General features: G+C 38.2%; 1 protein-coding gene across 2 annotated transcripts in view; it reads right to left on the bottom strand.

Annotated features, from left to right (window-relative positions):
* TTC17 (tetratricopeptide repeat domain 17) overlaps window positions 1-22,030 on the bottom strand; it is a 128,997-nt gene that overhangs the window by 50,116 nt on the left and 56,851 nt on the right. The window contains exon 17 of one of the 2 annotated variants that reach the window (XM_043580995.1): window positions 2,071-2,241. The exons of the other annotated variant lie outside the window; for it this stretch is intronic. Within the exon in view, the coding sequence (XP_043436930.1) occupies window positions 2,071-2,241 (171 nt within the window). The remainder of the gene's footprint in view (window positions 1-2,070; window positions 2,242-22,030) is intronic. 2 annotated transcript variants of the gene reach the window in all.

Here is a 22,030-nt window from a genome sequence, read left to right as displayed (position 1 = left end):
GGGAACAAGACAGCACATGGAGCAGCTAAGTGCTTGGAGACCCTTGTGAATGCTTCACCGAAGAGGTGACATTTAAGCTGGATCTTGGAGATGCACAACAGTCATCCATATAAAGCAAAAAATACACAGGGGCCATTCCCAGCCTGTGCAGACATGGAGACTCAAAAGCATGGCATGTGAGGGAAATGGTAAAAGGACTGTACATCCTGCTATGTAGAATACTAGTAGATGGTAATCTTGAAGACAAAACTAAGGACCAAACTGCTTCCTATCCCTCACTATGGTACCTGGACTCTTCCTATAGGTAATAGAGAACCACTGAAAATTTTAAACACAGGCAACTTACCTGATCAGATCTTTTTTTTTTTTTAATGTTTTATTTATTTTTAAGACAGAGAGACAGAGCATGAGTGGGGAGGGGCAGAGAGAGAGGGGGACACAGAATCTAAAGCAGGCTCCAGGCTCTGAGCTGTCAGCACAGAGCCCAAAGCAGGGCTCAAACTCATGAACTGTGGGGCGCCTGGGTGGCGCAGTCGGTTAAGCATCCGACTTCAACCAGGTCATGATCTCGCGGTCCGTGAGTTTGAGCCCCACGTCAGGCTCTGGGCTGATGGCTCAGAGCCTGGAGCCTGTTTCCGATTCTGTGTCTCCCGCTCTCTCTCTGCCCCTCCCCCGTTCATGCTCTGTCTCTCTCTGTCCCCAAAATAAATAAACGTTGAAAAAAAAAACTCACGAACTGTGAGATCATGACCTGAGCCGGAGTTGGACACTTAACCAACTGAGCCACCCAGGTGTCCCAATCAGCTCTTATTTTAGAAACAACTCTTTGGACGCACAATACATTGGTAACAGGAACTGCTTCTGCTTTTTAAATACTGTACCATTTACATGTATTATCTCTCTCCTACACACACACACACACACACACACACACACACACACACTCCATACACAGACTAAAGTAAAGGACTAGATACTGGGAACTCAATTATGAAGCTATTGCAATAGCCCAAGCAGAAATGAAAAAAGTCTGAATTCAGGCAGTGGCAGGAAGAATAGATGAAGAGACAAACAGATGCAACAGGTCTTGGATACAGTGGTGACTGGTGAGTTGTGATGCCATTAACAGACAACAGGGATATAGGAATTAGATGCAGTTCAAGAAATAGGATGAAAATGAGAACAAGCTCAATTTTGGATATATGAAATTTGAAGTGCCTATTGTACATCTAGATAGAGACCACTAAAAAAGTGGAACTAAGATCTAGAGTTGTAGAGAATGTCCTAGCTGAAAATACAGAGTTGGAGTCACTGATATATTCCGAAGTATCTGAGACACCAGATACAAGAGATACAAGAGATAACACAGAGGGATAAGAAGAGGGATAAGAAAAAAAGGCCAAGGTTGAGATCCTGTGTAACCTAACAAATAAGGGGTAAAGAAATTAAGTGAAATAAGTGAAAGAAATTGCAGATGTCCTGAGGACAGGAAGAGAGCCAAGAGCAACTGATACCCCAGAAGCCAAGAGGAAAAGGAAGAGAGTTTCAAGGAGTGGGGAGCTGTGCATAGATCCAAATGCAGCAAAGTGGTTAAGCAGGATGAGTACTAAAAAGTCATTCAATTTGGCAATTATGCATTGACTGATAATGTTAAGAACTGTTCAGTATAGCATAGCTCAAAATGTGGCCACAGAATTTTAGGAGAGGCCCTGGTATGTCTATTATTCCAAATCTTTAAATGTTATTGGGTTAGTGTAAATACAAGTGATCTTGCTTTTTTTCAATGACTTACTCAGTAGACTACTGATATTAAGAAGAAAGAACTGGTATATAAATGAAGCAAGTTTGTTCTAGCAAAACACAACACTGAGGTGGAAGGAAAAAGAAGTATGAAGAGCTTTTTTACATGATAAAAACTTCAACCTCACCACCTGTGGGTCACCTCATAATTCTACAATATAATGAGTGGCTATTAAAAGAAGGAAACTACTGAGAGTAGAGAAAAGCCTAAACTCGAAGCTTGAGAGTTGATTTTATCCCAGAAGCACAGCTCAGGTCAAATCAACTTACTTTCAAGTCTAAGGGCATCTGAGTCCCTCCCTGAATTCTCAACAGAGAGTACAGGGTCCTCCTCTGTTCCTGTCTCAGAGGGCTCTTCTTCAGCAGCATCCAGTGACTGTGAGTTGTCAAAATATTTCTGTTTGTCATGGCTGTTGTCCAGGGTTTTCTCATGACAATTACCTCAATGACAAGAGACACAAAGACAGCACATTAGAAACATCTCTCTTAGGTAGTCCCATGGCTCAAGGTCTTCAAGTATCAGGAAGAACAAAAAGATGATAGTGTCAGTTCTTCTCCAGCAGAACACACAAAAATCCGTGAGCTGGCACCCTGAGCCAGGTCATGATTGCGACTCAAGATCGTTTTACCTGCAAGGCTATTGTAAGAACCAAGTATTTGGGGGATAAAAAGTTACGACAACAAAGATCACATCCCAAAGATCTCATTCCATTTATAATGAATAACTTAGAAACATTTCTTTGCAAGTCAAAAACATCACAAAAAAGTAGTTTTCCTTCTATTTGCTTTTCAAAGGCGAGAAATGACAGATTAGTACCCGGATAAGTCTGGAAGTAGATGAACTATACCACAGAAATAATACCGTTCTTGCATTACAGCTTAAAATGAAAGATATATCAAAAGGCAACAGATTATAAATTAAAAACAAAGGACTTAAAGAGGGATGGTGGTGGCAGAGAATCCATGTTCAAGACTGTAATATCACAAAGATGCTGATTTTTCTTTTGGAAAACAAATTCTGGTCGTGTAAAGATTTACTTTAGTGTAAAATGTCACATCTTGAATGCAATCATAGCACTCTCTGATACTGTCTGAAATGTATAGTGAGTCTGACTTCTTACTACAATTTTGCCAGTAAGTTGAAGAGCTCTGACCCTATTAGGGGCTGTGTGTTTATACGGATAAAGAGCAACCATCCTGCTCTGCCTGATGGTCATTCTCTAGGGAATCTATTACGAGGTTGTTGTGTCTGATGTGGCAGTGATCAGGCTATCTGAATAGGACTCCACTTCCTCTCTTATGTTTGATGGGCACTGTCCCTAAAGATATATGTTCAGTGGAAGCCTGCAACTTTCTTCTCACAGGACAAGTCTTCGGGTAAGAGTATCTAAGTAACTTCCCTCCTTTACCAGAACATTCAAACATACTCTAAAGGTTTGCTTTTCTTTTTCTAAAGGTTTATTTTTAATAGAACACTGTCTCAAAGAGATGTATGTATCCAATTAAGCTCTCTCTGCAGCAATGGAAGTACAGTCTCTTTCTGGATTTGAAGACTCCCTTTTAGATTCCATAATTTAGGAAAGCACCTCTCACGCCTTTTCTGTTGTGCCAAAAAAGCATAATGGACTCAAAACCTTTCCCAACCTACTGAGTTTGGAGTAAAGGGTCTGCATGCCTAAGGAGTCTCTTCCATTTTCCAACTCTACACTATCACACATTTGAGGCTACCATATTTAACAAGGTCATGTCAGAAACCAATTTTTTTTGTTTCAGAGGAGCTTTAGCTTTCCAGAAACTTGCAAGCAACTTGGGAAGCCAGTAAATAGAAGACAACGAACAATAATGAGGCAGCATGGTGTGCAACATAAGTGCTTCAGAGAATAGACTTGGAGCAGGCAGAACTTGAATTTTGAAGAATAGATAGGACTTAAAGGGGGAAATACAAGGAGAGCCAATATCTGTTGAATGTTTTGTATGTTTTCTCCTAATTACCCTCAAAAATGCCTTGTGAAATATTAACTTTTATTTTGAAGATAAGGAAACTGAGTCTCAGTGAAATCAAACAACTTGTCTATGGTCAAATAGTAAGTGACTGGTAGATCTAAGATTTTAATCAGTTCTCTCTTAGTAGAAAGCTTCCTGGCTCTCTACCAGCCAATGCTACCTCTTTAGCAGAAAAGAGAAGGTGGCATTCTATGCAGTGAATAATGATGCGTTAAGCAAAGCAACAGGAACAGGAATTCTCATTTGTGTTTGGGAGGCGATGAGAAGTACAATTTGAGAGGTGGAAGGTGTTGGGTATGTGTGTGTGTGTGCCCATGTAAGGCTGATAGGAAAGATGCTATGATCAATGATAGTCACTTTTTTCCTCCAAATTCTCCTGTGAGAGGACAGAGGTAGTGGATTTGTCTCCACTTGTGTCTTCACCATCTAGTATGTGCAGATTAGATATGGGGAGGTGAAGCATAAGAGCATTAAAATAAAGAAATGACACCAAACAACTGTACACACCCAACTGACTACAATTTACTATGAAGAACGTCATGCTTCTTAGAGACAACTCTTAATTGGGATATAAATAAGCATGACTATTAAAAACAGACAGAAAACGATGACAGTGATGCTGATAATTTTAAAACATGTCATTCCTAGTGTACATTCTCTGCTTTCAGCTTCGGTGAATTTGCCTCTAAAGCATTTTTCACCTTGACACAGGTTAAGTAAAACACTGTTACAAAAACAAAGGACAAACCTTTAACACTGGAACCCAGCGAAATTCTGTGTTTTCTGCAGTTGACTTCCTCCTCTAACCTTTGCATCTCTTATTTTTCTCTCCCACTCTCTTCCCATTATAAAAATTTAATTGGTTTCATCTTTTTAAATGTCTGCAATATTTAAAAATGCCTCATAGGTAATTTATAAGATATGATGTGCATGAATCTAAAATTAGTCCTCCTGCATGACCTCAAACCCAGACAACCTCTTGAAGCGAGCCTTGTGCATTCTAAGAATGTCTTGTCCTCCAATTCAAGAAATTGGGGCCAATATCTGAGGGAGAGAGAGAGAGGGCTGAAGAGGGGATCGGGGAGAACTGGGAATAAAAAGGCAGAATAAGAAGTTTATGTTATAATATTTGTTGGAAGTAGTCAGAATCAAAATGATCAAGTAAAAACTAAATGCTTTAAGGTTAGAGCTGTTAATATTAATTTTCTTAGGCTGACAGTTAAAAGCAGGGTGGCTCAGTGTTCTGGTGCGATTTACATAATTATCTAGGCTAATAATACAAAGTCAAATTGCCTGTTTTTTAAATTGTTCCTTCCAGTTGTCTGAAGGAGAACTGAAGCATTTTGGAAAGAAGGAAAGCTTCGATTCGTTGGGCTGGTATAGGTCTGCCCTAGCTCAAAGGGGAACTGAAGAAAAAGTTGCCCACAGGGGAAAATGTCACCTGTCTTCCTAGCAGAGGTGGACATGATGTCCTCATTAAAGAAACACAAGAAAATATTGGAGAAGGAAAAATGGAAAGATACCTAAGAAGGAACACGTCATCTTCCGTGCATAGGACTATTATTTTTTGCTGAGGCAAAAATGAGGAGATTGTGTAGCTTAAACTAACCTTGAGAGGTAGGATTTCTTTTTCTTTCTTTCTTTTTCTTTTTTTTTAAGGAACTGCATGATTTAAAGAAAGTGTTTTAGATAACAAGGTCCCAGGTGAAAATGGAAATCCTTTTCTGCGCTTAATGCTCTATCCTTGCTTACAAAGTGTTTAGCATCTAATTCAAATCTTGGCAGTTTGGTTTTTCTTGGAAGTGGATGAGTACAAGGCAATACTAAGGAAGCACAAAACTCCAAGTAGGGTATTTCTGTTTCTAGAACTGCTAGGCGATCTCAAACATGTCAACATTCTTTTCTGCGGTTAGAGGGTCACCTGTATAAACTGGATTATTAATATTAACCTACCCTACAAGGGTGTTCTGGACAACAAATATTTAATAGGTCTTGTCAAAGTATAAGTCTCCAAAGGCAAAGGCACAACTTATCCAGTGGTTAAAAAGGTTTTCAGAGTAAACTAAGTTCTCAGGAACTCTTATCATTAGTAAAGCTAAGGAAATCTATTTTTCTCATAATTCTATTTACAAAGGTCTCAGAAGAATATTTTCTAGAGTTAGGTAGCCACTGACTTCTTAAAAAGACTCCTTACCTTCTGAATCTCATAAGTTGTCAGGAGATTCCTGGTTGGGTACCTTAGGATCCTTCAGGATGAGTTATAATAAAGAAATGCCACAAATAATTGAAAGGCAGCAGAACTTTGGAAGAGCCACATAACTAGAGCTAGTCAAATAGAACTAACAAAGGCTCATGTAATTCTCTTAGCCTTAGACCATAGTGGGTAAGAGCACAGACTGCAGCCGGACTGAGTTCCGATCCTATTTCTACTACTTTCTAGCTGTATAAAGCAGGGCATGTTACTTTTATTCTTTTTGTGTATTAGTTTCTTCATCTGCAAACTGAGTTTCATAATAGTGTCTACTTCACTAAGTTGTTGAGATTGAAATATAAGAAGTGAGACCATGGCCTAGCACATGGTAAGCTATTATTGTTGGCTCTCCAAAAAGCTGCAAAGGAATAAATTATCCCAATGTCATCTCTTTCACCACGGCCTTTTAGCTACAGCCTAACTCAGAATCTCTGGTATGAACAACTGGCCCGAGAAGTTATCAGGGTATCTGCCTAATTTCAACTGCCAACATATGTGCACGTGTGTGTGTGTGCACACGTGTGTGTAGGAGATGCTGAAGGTAGGCAGAGTTGATTTCTACTGGGCTTTTAGAAGAAGACAGCAATTAATCCAGATTACACTGCTTGGCATATCTGAATCCCAAAATATTTAGTACATTTAGACATTTGCCTCAGTCTGCTCTGTGCTCTCTGAATTCATGGCCTTACAGTATGAGAACAGACTGTAGATCCTATGTTCTGTTCAATCAAAGCTTACCACCTCTCTGCTGCTCCACAGCTTGTGTTAGGTTGTGACACCTTAAAGGTTTGCTCTACTTGCCCCAAATTGTTCTTGTTCTAATGTACTTTCTTTTCCCCCGTACAAGTAAGTGTAATACTTCTATGCTTCCTATTATATACAATGAGTTTCTAAGACATAAATAAACTGATTTCTAATGGGAACTAGAATTTGACTTTGAATTTGACGTTGCTGAACACAAAGTAACAGATGTTAGAAAAATGGCCTTTGTGAATAATGGAATATTCTAAAGATATTCCTACCATCCCTGTTCTAATAGGGTTATATTATACTCTAAAGGCGCCTTTCTTGTGCCTATAGGAAAAGGTACCTTATAGGAGGCATTCTGGTGTATACCACTAAATGTAAGGTACCTGGGTGGAAAATACAGGTAACACTGTCCTCTTAACAGATACGAGTGACTTTTTATAATATTTGTCTTTCTCCTTACCTTCCTACTCAACTGCACTCAAATTATGCAGCTTTGTAGCCATTTTTTTCTGTATATATGTAATTTAGAGACACACTGTGAATGTTTTATTATAATTTTAGCTGCCTCATAATTTCATGATATTTCCCTACTAATCTTTTAGAAAAGGTAGTAAGATAAATCATGAGGTGAACAGAAGTATATCTTTAAGTTGCTCACCACTGCTATGCAAAATTACTTTAAAATATTAGCAGGAAACATTAACTGTGGGTGGTAGGTGGGGCTTGGCACCACACAGAGTTAATAGGTATATTTGATGAAGAAAGAAACCTTTCTGGGAACAGGTACCTTTATGATTTCCACCTCCAGAAGTTGTGACAGAGGTCCTGTAGACCTGGTTCAAAAAGGAACATTCCGCAGTATAAATTCAAATCCAGCCTTAGCTGCAGCCTTTTGTATGAACTTGAGGAAATTAACTTACTTCTCTGTGTCTAGATTCTTTTTTAAATTTTTTTTTTCAACGTTTATTTATTTTTGGGACAGAGAGAGACAGAGCATGAACAGGGGAGGGGCAGAGAGAGAGGGAGACACAGAATCGGAAACAGGCTCCAGGCTCCGAGCCATCAGCCCAGAGCCTGACGCGGGGCTCGAACTCACGGACCGCGAGATCGTGACCTGGCTGAAGTCGGACGCTTAACCGACTGCGCCACCCAGGCGCCCCTCTGTGTCTAGATTCTTTATCTGAAATGAGAGGATTCCTGGGAAACTGCCTTAGTGAAACCACTGTGAACAGGAGCACTCAGAGCTCCTGGGTCTGGGTGAGACCTAGCTTGCTGATGACCACATCTAAGAGATGGGTGAGACTGCCTCACCTCCTTTGCCCTCCGCTGCCCTCTCCTTAGAAAAACACAAGAGAAATCATTTCAACAGAAGTATCGGCTCCTTATACTTGCTCTCATTCAGTAATTACTGCCAAATGAATTCTTTGCAGGAGGTTTAAAGTAATGGTTATGTACGGACTGACCTTAAAAGTGCAATGCCAGATAGAAAACAGACCATATTAAAGACTTGAAATCAGCAATTTCAGAATTACATAGGCATTCCCTCCTGGTGAGGTGAATGAGTCAGAAGGAAGTTTAAAAAAGAAAAACTAAGAGGGGGCGCCTGGGTGGCTCAGTGGGTTAAGTGTCTGACTTTGGCTCAGGTCGTGATCTCATGATTCGCGAGTCTGAGCCCTGCTTTTGGCTCTGGGTTGACAGCTCGGGAGCCTGGAGCCTGCCTCAGATTCTATGTCTCCTTCTCTCATTCTGCACCTCCCCCGCCCTTGCCTTCTCTCTCTCTCTCTCAAAAATAAAACATAAAAGAAAAAAAGACTAAGAAAGAAACCTCTGTGACCTCAAATACAGGTGTGTGTGCGTGTGTGCGTGTGTGTGTGTTTTCCTTTTACTATATATTACAGAGTTGAACTCTCACCTGGGGACCACTTGGTCTACATATGGCAGGGCAATCTGCTTTGTCTAGGGATTGAAATGCACTGGTTTCTGTAGACTTATGCTCCCTGCCTCCATTTACAGGAGAAAAAGGGAGAGCTGGGTGTAAATCTGGCCTGTCTTCCCATGTGGCCTTAAGTGACTGTGGCATGGAGGGCAAAGTCAGGGCCAGTTGACACACAGACACCATGACCTGCAGTCTGTGGAAGAAATGACACCAGTGATGGAATCCAAACTCTCAGCAGCTACTGTTTCCTCTAGAAATGTGAAAGATCACATTTGACCTCCAGACAAGGGACTTTAAACATTCACCAGAAGTTTACTACAAAATATTTTCCCATGCAGAAAGTATACTGAAGAAGAAAGAAAATTAACTGCCAAAGCTCTAGCAGTAGTAATAGTAGTAGGAGTAGCAGCAGCAGCACTCCTCTCTGGTTTACCTCAGGAGAGCAAAATTTGTTTCAAGCAAGTATGCTGGGGAAATAAGCCCAACAGATTTTCTCAGACGTAGTGATTTACCCATAAATGATAGTTTTCCAATGAGGGTCAACAAGGACACCTGTTTGCAACTTTCATTAAAAACAGTGCATGCAGGGGCTGAGAGAATGCAGGCTGTAAGATGTATCAGCTTCTCCTGGACAAGACAGACAATATAATTCCTTCCATCTTCTCCCTCCTCTGGTGTGGGGGCTGCAGACCTGAAAAGCAGATCTATATTTATATGTGTGTATTGAGTGAAGGTTTGGTGTAAAGCATTCTGGGTAAACAGTGGGTGGACACAAGTTAAATTACTCTTTATTACTAGGTATTCTCAGTAGTTCAAACTTGAAATATCACTAGCTAATTTGTCAAGTACATTCTATGAGCTAAACAGTGGAAGGAGGGTGTAGAATGCATGGTGGGCCAGAGTATGAAAATGAAAAAAGGATTGGTCCCTGCTCCCAATGAGCTGAAGAAGTCTTGTAGGTGAGCACTGTCTTGTACACAACTGTGATGGCAAGACACAGGAGCTGAAGGAGAGGAACAGGGAGAATGATCGGTTACAGATTACTTATAATTAAGGAATCAGGTAAAGCATATGGTAGGATTGGGCTCTGAAGGGAGGGTAGGATTAGGATTTTTGTGGAGGGAAAGCTGCAAAAAACATGAGCAAACACATGGATCCAGGAAAGCAGGATGTGGGTAGTAAAGAAAACAGGCTATCCACAGTATCATCACCATATATTACAGTTTGTTACAATTTTCACTGCCTTTGCCAAAGGAAGAATGATATTAGTTTTTATGTGGTCAGAGAGTTTAAATTCAGCACATCTATTTGAGTTAACCATACAGTTGAGTTGGTCTTACCCAAGTCTTAATGCTTAGAATAAGCCTACAAACAGGAGACAGGGGGAAGGACTTAGATTTCCTAGCTACCCACAACTTGGGGGTTTATCATTTGCCTCTCTTTTCTCCTGCTGCAAGTGAATGGTCACCTGGTGATGTCGAGGAAAGGAATCTAGTGGGGAAAATCAATAGACCTTAACTCTAGTCCTCTTCCTCGAGCTATTAATGGAGCCACAGACATATGCTTGGTGGGGAAGGGACCTACCATCAGAAGCACTTGTTGGGCATTATCAAGCTTGCCTTTTTCCTACTGCAAGTGTATTATGCTAGGTCAAAGCTAATAAGATCTCAAAGGCTACCTGGTCTTTTTTATTTCTCAGATTAAGTGAATTATCCAGATGTATTTAAATGAGAACCCAAGACCCTAGTATTTCCAGAATCGATAAGGGTTGGAACCTAGTAATAGCTCATATGGCTCAGATATGAAAAGAGTGTTAACAATTGTCCTTTTCATTGGCATGGGTACTGAGTATGATATTTAAACCAAGGTTTTGTTTTATTTTTAAAGGATACTTAAGTCCCTCTACCACACAACATTTTGAGTAAGGCCTTATGGATTTCAGAAACAAAGTTCCCTAGATGACTGACTTCACTTCAAGTGATGTGATGACTGACTTCACTTCAAGGTTCACTTCCCTAGATGCAAACCTCACTTCATATGTATGGAATTAAAACAAGCAGTCTGATTTGAGCATCTATGTAAGTACATATAGCCAGTGCACTAAATCAAGTAAAAAAGCTAAGAGAAATAAATGGTGGCATTATACTGTTTCCTTTTGTTTTATGTCACCAAATGCAAGTCAGTTACCTGGAGGCATGCACTTCGGTGGCCACTTTGCTCCTGAAAACATCACTTCTAAGACCTTACTGTCTCCCAACTTTTAGCATTTATGCTTTTTAGGCAGTCAGAGAAGTGGTGAATTGTTTGTTGCTGTTGTTGTTGTTGTTGTTGTTGTTGTTCATGTTAGGTTTTTCCCTAGCTATATTTCACACTGTCAAGGGAAACATGACTATGTTATTATAGGTGCAGCAGGAAGCAGAACATTTGATCAACAGTGGGTACTCTATCAATTGCTACTGACTTCCAGCCCTTTTTCCTGAAATTTGATATGCTTGTTATTTTTTATAATAATCACTTTGGATATCTGTGATCTGACTGGATTATTAAGCAATGCCTGGTAGCCAAAGAGGTTTAAATTGCTTTGAGGTCAGCAAATTTAGGCTTAGTTGTTATAAAAAGCAACTAAGTGAGAAAAAACAAATCCAAAGCTGTGCTCTTTTCAGCAGCTATGAAATTTGATTTAAATTTCTCCTACATTTTCAAGATAAACCACCAAATAAACCTTGGTGGTTAAGAAAAAGTAACAGATTACTGAAATGTTCTTGGTCAAAGAGCACAGTAATTTAGTAGGAAGAACATTTGACTACTAGTAATAACAACACTGAAATAAAAAAAGGGGGAAAAAGCCCCAAGCTAGCATTCCACATTCACAGATATATGCCACGTATTCTCAGTTATGCACGTTAAAACTAATGTTCTGTTCTAGTGATTATCAGGCTCAACTGCTTTATTTCAATCAGGCCATGAAACTGAGTAGAACTCATTCAATGATCATATTTGTAAAAGGGTTTAAAGACTCAGTGCTCACTGTGTTAAACAAAAATTTCAAAACTGGGAGTTCATTTCAACTAGTTGGCTCACAGTGCACTAAAGAACTTACCTAGGCACAAATCACTTAAAAAAAAAAGAGCTCGTTCTACCAATGTAGAATGGGCTTCGTGTGTGTGTGTGTGTGTGTGTGTGTGTGTGTGTATGCGTGTGTGTGTGCATGTGTGTATGCGTGTGTATGAGTTCTGCAATTAGAATAATCTTTTTGAACGGGGAAGAGTCATGCAAAGCCTTGTTAAAAAAAATGGCAAAACTTAACATAAGTCAAAATATCTCTGAAAGCATCGGCAACAATGAATAGAAGTTGAAGATTTAAAAAGGGAGAGGGGCACATAGGTGGTTCAGTCAGTTAAGCATCAAACTGTTGATTTTGGCTCAGGTCATGATCTCCCATCAGTTCATGAGATTGAGCCCTACATTGGGCTCTGCACTGACAGCACAGGGCCTGCTTGGGATTCTCTCTCTCCCTCTGCTCCACCCCCGTTCATGCTCTCTCTCTCTCTCAAAATAAATAAACATAAAAATAAATAAATAAATAAATAAATAAATAAATAAATAAAAGGGCAACAGCCAATGAACTTGCCTAACTCACTACACACAAAGTCCATACAACTAGAGTTAGCCACCTGCAGTTCCTTTCAGGAGGCTGATGTACGACTGCAGTGACAAACCATATTAAAAGTATCTTGTTGAATAGTTAATGAGAGCTAGATAAAACAGACCCCATCTTTTAAAAAAAATTTTTTTTAATGTTTATTTGTTTTGGGGAGACAGAGAGAGATGGAGCATGAGCAGGGGAGAGACAGAGAGAGAGGGAGACACAGAATTCAAAGTAGGCTCCAGGCTCTGAGCTGCCAGCACAGAGCCCGACACAGGGCTCGACCCCGTGAACCGCGAGATCATGACCTGAGCCAAAGTCAGATGTTTAACTGACCAAGCCACCCAGGTGCCCCATAAACAGACCCCACCTTGTTCACCCTTCACAGTTTCTTGTTGGTGTACAATCACTTTGTCTACAGTGCTATGAGTGTAGGGAATCACAGTAGGCTCCTGATGCAGAATAGAGCCTACATACAAAGAAAGATGTCTAAACATAACTTTCCAACCCTATCTGTAGATAAGTGATCACGAAATATGATTGATGATGCCATCCAGTAGGTATCCTCATACTACCTTCAGAGCAGAAAGGAAGCAGAACTGTGATTTAAACTTAGTTTAGTGCCTAAAAACATAACTGACTTCCTTTTGGAGACTCAAGATAGTAACCCTAATACTGGTGAGGACCATTTGCATACCTTAAGTGTTAAGCTCTGTAATTCCGAGAGACTATAAATTTATTTTTAGATTAATGAAGAAAAGTATTCCATAACTGAGTAACAACAACATCCAGTGCCATCGCATCCTAGAGGACTTCAAGAAGTGCTACTGAAATGTCTATAGTGACAGTCACTTGCTACCCTTGGTCTCAGTCCATCTGGAGCATCACAGCCAAGACTATAGTGATACAGTTGCAACAGTCCATTGACAGAGAATAAAACTACTTGCTCTTGTGTACTAGATCCTGAGGCTTAGAATATCCTCCTGATAAATATCCTCTTTCTTCACTCACCAAATTTTCTATTTTATTTCAAACATAGTGACATTTTCATATTTCTAAAAGGTGAGTTAAAAAAAAATCTTCCTTATTTGTATCCTATCATTAATATGTTTCTTGGTATCATTATCTATTTGCTTTAAAGATATTTTAGTCACTGAATGACAGCTGAAACATGAGCTTTAGTTTAGAAACTATGCCAATAGCTTCAAAAGTAGTTCAACTACACATACAGAGCTCATTTTAACACTTCTGTTATCCTAAGATTTATTCTTGTTGTTTTAGTGTAGGTATCTCCCCATTTTACAGAAAATACTTTTGATAAAATGAAGTCACCAATGACTTTCTACACTGTTAAAGCCAGAGCGTCCACATTGTTCATTTGCCAACTACAGTCATGATTTTCCTGTAGGTACCACTATGATTATTTACGTGACGTTCTCCTTTAAATGGCTTCGCTGGTTAATCTTACATTATGTTAAAAGGGTAAGTTAGTACCACTTTTCATAAATCACAGGTTTGATGTGCTAGTGATATATTAATGCCCATTAGAATTAACCATAAACATTAAAATTATTAAAAAATGTTAACCTAAGTACCACTTGAAAGCTTACGCACCTCTCGTGATATCTGTACCATACTTTGGGAACCAATACGGAACAGGGTACTATTGATTTCTTCTTCTCAAACCCTCTGTTCTTCTGACCTTCAGGACCTAGCTTCCCCTTGGTTTCCCAATACCATTCTATTCCTTCACTGGCTCTGCTCCTTAAATACTAGTATTTTCTAAGATTCCATTCTGGTCTTTTCTTCTCACCTTGCATATTCTCTCTGAGGGAGCCAGAGGCATCTCCAAATGAACAGGTCTATCACAACTTATTTTCCAGCCTTACATCAATGCATAAATTATGTCTTTCCCATATTCTCTCTCTTAATTAATGATACTGACATTTAGGCAGTTACCAAAGTTAGAAATCTCCCTGTCAACTCACATCCTGAGTCTGCTGTTTTCACCCTTTCCTGTCTCAACATTGTCTCCAACACCCTCTGCCTCTCTTCACTCTGATCTCACAACTAGCCTCTCGTTTCACTGAGAAGTAATCAAAAGTCCCACTTCGATACCTATATATTGTCCCTGTTCCTATCTAAAGACCATTCCTACCCTACATTTGTGCCTTGGATTCCACCCCCCTCCCTGCCATCTATTCAAGAACTTTGCTTCTACAGTTAGTTTCTCTTTTTTGCATCTTTAATTTCTCCTTTTTTACTAGATCAGTCCTATGCAAACATACTGCAAATTTTTCTATTTTTAGAACAAAATCCAAACCAAATTTATCTTTAATCCCACATCCCTCTCTAACTACCACCCCATTTTTCTGCTCCTCAGTACAGTGAAACTCTTTGGAAGAGTTGCTAGCCATCTCCACTTCCTCACCTCCTTCACAACCCATTTCATACAAACTTTTAGAAACTGCCAGCGACTTCCAGGTTCCTAAATCCAACGACTTATTTGCTGTCCTCATCCAACTCAGCCTCTTAGGATGCAACCGTGTGGTGCAGCAATAATGATACAATCTATCACTTCTCAAAACACTTTCTTTGTTTCTGGGACAAAATACTTGCCTGATATTCCTACTGTCTAGCTGGCTGTTTCCTTATTGTCCTTTCTCTTCTCAACCTCTTAATGTGTACTAGAATGCCCTAGTAATTAATTGCTGACCTACTTTCCTTTTTGTACTAAACACTGAGGTGACTTCGTCCATGCTCAAGACTTAAAAAACCACTCATAAGCCCATGGCTCACAGATTAGCATCTCTAGCCTGGGCCTCTTCCCTGACCATCATGACACTCATATATCTAATTGCCTGCCTAATACTTGCATTTAAACATTTAATAAGCAACGCAAACTTAACATTCACAAAACCAAACTTATTTTTCTCCCTAAACCTGCTCCTTCTCAGATTTTACTATCTTATTAAACAGCACCAATGGTGATTACAAATCTTATTAAAAATAGCACCAGTTGCTTAGGTCCCAAATTTAGGAGTTATCCATGACCTCTCTGTCCTTCATTTCCTACCCTGCCTCTGGTGGTGTCTTATTAGTTCTATCTTCAAAAATGTATCCCCAATACAATGACGGCTTCTCACCTTCTCCTCCCATCTCACCTGGCTGGTTCAAGCCAATATTCTCTTTCACCTATATTTTTGCAACAGTATCCTAATGGGTCTCCCGGTTTCTGCCCTTACCTTACTACAATCTATTTCCGATAGAGCAGCCAGAGGAAAACTGTTGATATGTAAATCAGATCGTTCTTCTTTTCTGCTCAAAATCTTCCAAATGATACATCTTTTCTCTTAGAGTAAGAGCCCAAATTATTAGAATGGTCTGCAAGGCAGTAAAGATATGGCTCTTTCCTCCTCCCACTCATCTCAGCTTTCATCTCTTACAAGCGAGTGCAACCACAGAGGCCTTCTTGCTGTTCCTTGCAAAAGCTGTTAGAACAACTATTCTCTCTGCCTGACATGCTCTTATGCCGTATGCCTGCATGGCCTAAATCCTTACCTCCTTCAAGTCTTTGCTCAACTGGCACTTCCTCAGTGGGGCCTCTTTAAACACAGTTTGAATCTCACCCAACCTCTTAATCTATTTTCCCCTTAGCACTATCTTCTCACATACTAAATACTTTATTATATTTATCATCTGCTCTCTGTTTCTCTTCACTAAAACGAAGCTCCATAAAACAGAATTTTTCTTCTGTTTGGCTTCCAGTTCCTAGACTAATGCCTGGCACATGAGAGGTATTAGTTGAATGGATGAATAACTAAGCCACACTCCGTTTCCTTTTGTTAAAAGAAAACATTCTGATGCTTTAGAAGGCTATATCCACCATTAAATTTCATTTTTCCTTAAATATTATTTGGCCAGACTAACAATCTGTAATAACTGGAGGATAGTTGTGGAAGATCGTAAGCAGGGACCAATAGGCTCATTCCTCAAAAGAAAAGTAATGCTTTTTTGCATGTAGAAAGTTCACATCAAAAAACCAAAAAGTATTAAAATATGTATACACATATTCAATGTCTTTTGGAGGCTGAAGTGTAAAACCACTGGTTATCAGAATTTGACCTACTGTCCTAAGTTCTTATGAAAACCCAAGGTAACCATTTTGTTCATGACAGCTAAATGCTGGGAATCCCAAAAGATAAATATTACCTACTGAGATAATAATGCAAGTACAGCCACCATATCTGTGTGCAACCCAAGGCCACGTGGCAATCTAATCATGCAAAATTCGGAAAAGACAAAGGTGCTAAGCTGAAAGGGACCGTTTCAGGTGTGCTTTTAGGGTTAGGACTGCCCCATAATCTAGTTCAGATTCAGATTTTATACAGGGATGTAGGTATCTCTTTTGAGTGATGACATAAAAAGTATGGTGAATATACCATTTTCATAAAAATGTCTCAGGAATTTATAAATATGAATTATTTCAATCACAGCAGTGGGATAAATTATACTTGTTGGAGTAAGAGAACTGTGCACAGGAACTACACTGGCCTTGGAAGGCAGAGGACTCAGATTTCAGTCTTAGCTCTACCACTGAGTGACACTTGAACTGAGTAACCCATGATCTTTGCTTCTAGATTCATAAAAAGAGGACTCTTCTTATTCCCCCTCTACCACATAGATATTTGTCAAAGGATTATTTGTTAACCACATAATTAAAGCCCTTTTTAATAAAGAAATACAAAATCTAGACAGATTACATTATCAAGAGTTACATTTGGCTCTGTGGCACAATATGCTCGAAATTTTAGGATTTTGAGACCTGTAGTAAATTAACCAAAGTTTTAATTCTTCTTACAGGAATAAATGGAGGGAAGCTAACTAGTAGCATATTCAAAAAGGTATAAAAAACTGGATCTTTATGAATGTATCTTTTTTTTTTTTTTTTTTAAGCCAACATCTTCATTAACTTTTAGGAAGAATGTCATAAAACAAAAGTCCCTAACTGCAGGTAGCATATGCTGGATAGTCCACAGGAGGGCAGCAAAGTCCAAGATTTCTTTTTCTTCAAAATCTGAACTCCAGGTAAGATTGCTTTAAGCTACAAGTTATAAATCTACAGAAATTTAGGTTGAAGAACACAGATTAAAACCATAGGTAATGAAACTAATTATAAAAGGAGCTATGATTTAGGTAAATAGATAACTATAAATACAGAAACATTGTGATGATGACACAGGATAATCCTTCTGCACACTGCAATAGATATTAAGGCTCATGTACATGATTTGGAAATTATTTTATTATTTTTGTCTGTAGGTGAAGGCTTTCAAATACATATTAAAGAAAGACATGCATAAAATTCTAAGCATACCTAGACGTTAAGTCTGAGTTCTACGTATAACGTTTACCCATCATTTCTAAAGATCTGGGTCAATATTTTTAAATGGACATGTGTCTCAGTGAATTAAGACAAGACCAGAGAAATCCTGGGTTAGGTGCTTAATTTTATTCAGCAAATATCAATGCCAGTGTCAGTGGCATACCTGTAGGCATCTGATGTAAATGAAGTCTAATAAATATGATCTACAATTGGTCTTACGTTTTCTAATAAAAGTAAAATAATACTGGATGAAATATACTAAAAATAAAATAAAACCATGCATATCAGAGACATAATAATAAAACAATCTAGACTGCTTAAGTAGAAAATATCTTCACTACATGTAGCTTTTTGATTTGCAAATTAGTGAAGTTGAAGGAAATAGCATTTAGAAAATACTATGGAGTAATGAATGCTTGGAAAATCCACTACATGTATTTCTGGACTTCTCTTCAGATTTAATATTTAATTATTCTGTTTAGATGGTTATTGAAACTTATTTTCCATTTTTAGTCCTTACAGAAGATAATCATTATTACTTCATGAGGTTTCATTCTCTGTGAGACCTTTATTTTTTCCAATTAAAAAGAAAAGTCCTTTTGTTTAATGTTGAGCACTGAAAAGAACTTACTTATACTCAAAAGTACTGGAAGTTTATTTAACAGATTCCATTTTACTTTAAAAAGGGCCAAGTATGTTGTTATTTAAGAATGGGCTTGCTGAAGAGGCACACTCAGTTCTACTTACTCAGTTCTACGTTTAAATCAGATTGTAAAATAACAAACCAATAAAATATGGTAAAAGAGTATGTATTTCAAAACTGCCAAGATAAATGCTTAATCAAAACTGAAAGCACTAGCTTCTCTTGTAACAGTCAACTCGAGTGCAGACAATGTATAAAGCAATCTATTAAGTTTTCCTTCCCAGCATTCTTGAAATTGGGGTGGTAATATAAAACTACCTATAAAAGACAAGAATTTATTAAATGCTATTCAAAGGAGGGAGTGAAAGAGAGAGAGGGAGAGAGAGGGAGAGAGAGAGAGAGAGAGAGAGAGATGATGTCAAGCACTTTCTATATAAGAACATACACACCTAATACACGGCAGTCAATAAAATGATTTCCAGATTAATAAAAGTTTGGGAAAAATGTCAGATAAGTAATTAAGCACTGATATATCCTTCACAAGTCGAAAACTTTTGTAAGCATAGTGATTATGTATTTTTTAAACTGAACTAATTGGTACTGACAGGTACCAGAATACAATACCTGTGCAGACATACCAAGAAACATAAACTGAAAATCTGTGTGAAAAATTCCATGATTACATATTGAAAGCAATAAAATACTTACTCACGTTAACACACTGCCTACAATTTTACCATTAAGTTCATACTACCCAAGAGATTATACTATATTATAGCTGCTATAAAAATAGTTACCAATATGTATTTGTAAAGAAAATAATTTGTCAAAGAATAACAGTGGCCAGAAACAGTATTTAAGATAGGTTTTCTAAGAGTTTAACAATTTTTGGTCTTGAAAAGCTTATCTCAGAGTTTTTAAAAATGGTAGCTTTCAAACAGACCTTCCTAAGAGAATGACTTAGGCTGGGGAAGGGGTGGGGAAGGGCAGCTTAAGTTCTTCTCTAATAAAAACCAATATGAATTCCTTGATTATTATATGGAAAAAGAATCATAAGCTTTGTTGGTATCTTGAAAACTTCATATCGTCATAATAAAAATCTCAGACAGATAACATGGCAGACAAGTAAAGAGAACTTACGAAGCTTATTTCAATATTGCAAAAAAGAAAAAGCCAAAGGTAGACAATCATGTGAAGGTACAGAAATGCTAATCGTTATTCAGAGGTTTTTCTCTATTTTTCATCAACCATTTAGTAAAGCTCAGAGATAGTTACAGGAGGAGAAACTGTTTGGGTTTTCAAATATAAGAAATTCATGGTATCTGTAAGAGATATTTGTTTCTATGAAGTTTCAGCCTTTCAAAGCTGGAACTCAGCAAAGCATTACTTGTTACTGTGGAAACAAGTAATGCAAAAACACTGTCAAAAAAAAAAATCAATACTGAATGAAGTCAGTATTATCCATGAGGTTTTAAACTTAGAAAATGCTATAGCATACATTTAATCAGGGGTACCACTATTTACGGAGGTGTTACTAGATGGCAGATTCTCTTCTAAGATAACTAATCACAATGTAACAGGGGCTAAACTAAAAAAAAAAATTGTTTTTATTAGTGAGCTCTCTCTGAAAGAACTTTTATTGTATTGGATCTAGTAACATTTGTGGGATATCTGGACTACTAAATACTATGATACTACAACTTTGTAGATTTGTTTCAGTTTATTAGTTTTCTGGGCTAGTTGAAGTTATACTCTGGGAAAAAACCTCCAGACAATGGAATTTCCTTTCTTGACATGAGTGACATAAAATAATAATAAATTTCAACAAACTAAAATCCTAAGCAAAAGCATGTAAAACTACTACTAAGGAAAAGGCTTTTTAGAAAAGGGGGCACTATATACCTACAAAATTCTTCTTTCTGATAACAAAGAAGTCAAGAGAGGCAAGGGAGATGATAGCAGGGGAAAAAAGAGAGAGAGAGAGACTATTAGTAAAAGCAGCTCACTGAAAAAAGTGAAATTCTGTTTTCAAGGCTGTTGTTAGTAATCTAAGGAATTTAAAAGTCCACGACATGTTTTCTATGATTAAGTAAGACCCGTAAGATCCATTAAGGTCTGAATATTCTGTATTTATTATGAATTTCTCATGGCTCACTTTTACCCAACACCTATTATGTGATAAGGGTCTTATTTACTCCTACCAACAAGTCTATGAGACAGATCTTGCCTTTCATTTTACACATGAGGACACAAGTTTCTTTGCTGGGATGAGAAACATGGTAATGGAAGAGTTAGGGCTCACACACGAATCTGTAGGACTCTGGCACGGGTCCCTCCGCTGCTGCACCGTCAACACTGTCTTAGGCCTTCAGCCTTCGTGCAAGAACTCCAGTTTACACCGTGCTCAGTACTGAGCCACAGCTGAGCTATGGAGTTACGGAGCTGCGGGATTTTTGGTTTCTTCACTAAAAAACTGGCTTCTAAAAAGAGAGGTTAGACTAGGAGAGAGCCAAAGCATGAGAGACTCTTAAAAAATGAGAACAAGCTGAGGGCTGATGGGGGGTGGGAGGGAGGGGAGGGTGGGTGATGGGTATTGAGGAGGGCACCTGTTGGGATGAGCACTGGGTGTTGTATGGAAACCAATCTGACAATAAATTTCATATATTTAAAAAATAAATAAATAAATAAAATAAAAAAGCAACCAGATTAAAAATAAATACATAAAAATAAAAAACTGGCTTCTGATACTTAAAAATGTAAATACAACTTACTGCCTATCATTTCATTAAAATCCTAAGGCAGTCTTGTACAGGTGAATCTGGAAAACCAGTTTGAAGTGCTAAATCTACCGGTAAATTGTTGATGTCTTTTAGATAAATCACTTAACCAAGTGAGCACTAGGGATTTTTTTTTTTCCTTAGGTGAAGGTGATGGACTGATAGCCCTCTGCTTGAATATTATGATCTAATTTCCACATTGACAAAGCACCTACTGTGTGTTCTACAACAGTGAGGTTCTGAGGATCCATATGTATATAAACCTCACCCCTCATAATTCAAGTCAAACTCTTTTTTCTTGAAGTCAAAGTTAAATAAGTAAACATAATCGAACTCCTAGGGAGTTCTAACTAATGAATTTACAGTAGTTCAGATATTAACTCAAACCATTACCCAGGTGGACACACTTATGCACATGCATATATTTTGGTGGCTGTGTGAGAAAGGGGAAGAATGCAAGAAGATACCAATTAATGTCACGTGACTGCTTTAGAGGTGCAGTCAAGATCTGGATCACTTTCCCTGGAAGGCAAGGGGGTGTATTTCAGTGAAAGAAGACAGAAAAACCACTTAAATTGTATTGCAGATTGTCTTTATGGACAGAAAATGTACCCTTTACCATTAATATCGATCATTAAAAAAATCATAGATTTTGTGGAGAGAAGTCTATCAATTTTAGTCAAATATACTTTAGCTGGCCTTTCTCATCTAGGGTTCTGGGAATTACCCCAAGGCTCTATATAGTAAGGAATGAATTAACTTCTTTCCTATGTATACAGAATATACTAGTTACATAAAATCCTTGGGAAAAACCGAGAAAATCATTTTGTGTTCTGC

This window comes from Prionailurus bengalensis, chromosome D1, assembly GCF_016509475.1.
Source record: "Prionailurus bengalensis isolate Pbe53 chromosome D1, Fcat_Pben_1.1_paternal_pri, whole genome shotgun sequence".
NCBI classification, from domain to species: Eukaryota; Metazoa; Chordata; class Mammalia; order Carnivora; family Felidae; genus Prionailurus; species Prionailurus bengalensis.
This window is presented reverse-complemented; position numbering and strand designations above follow the sequence as displayed.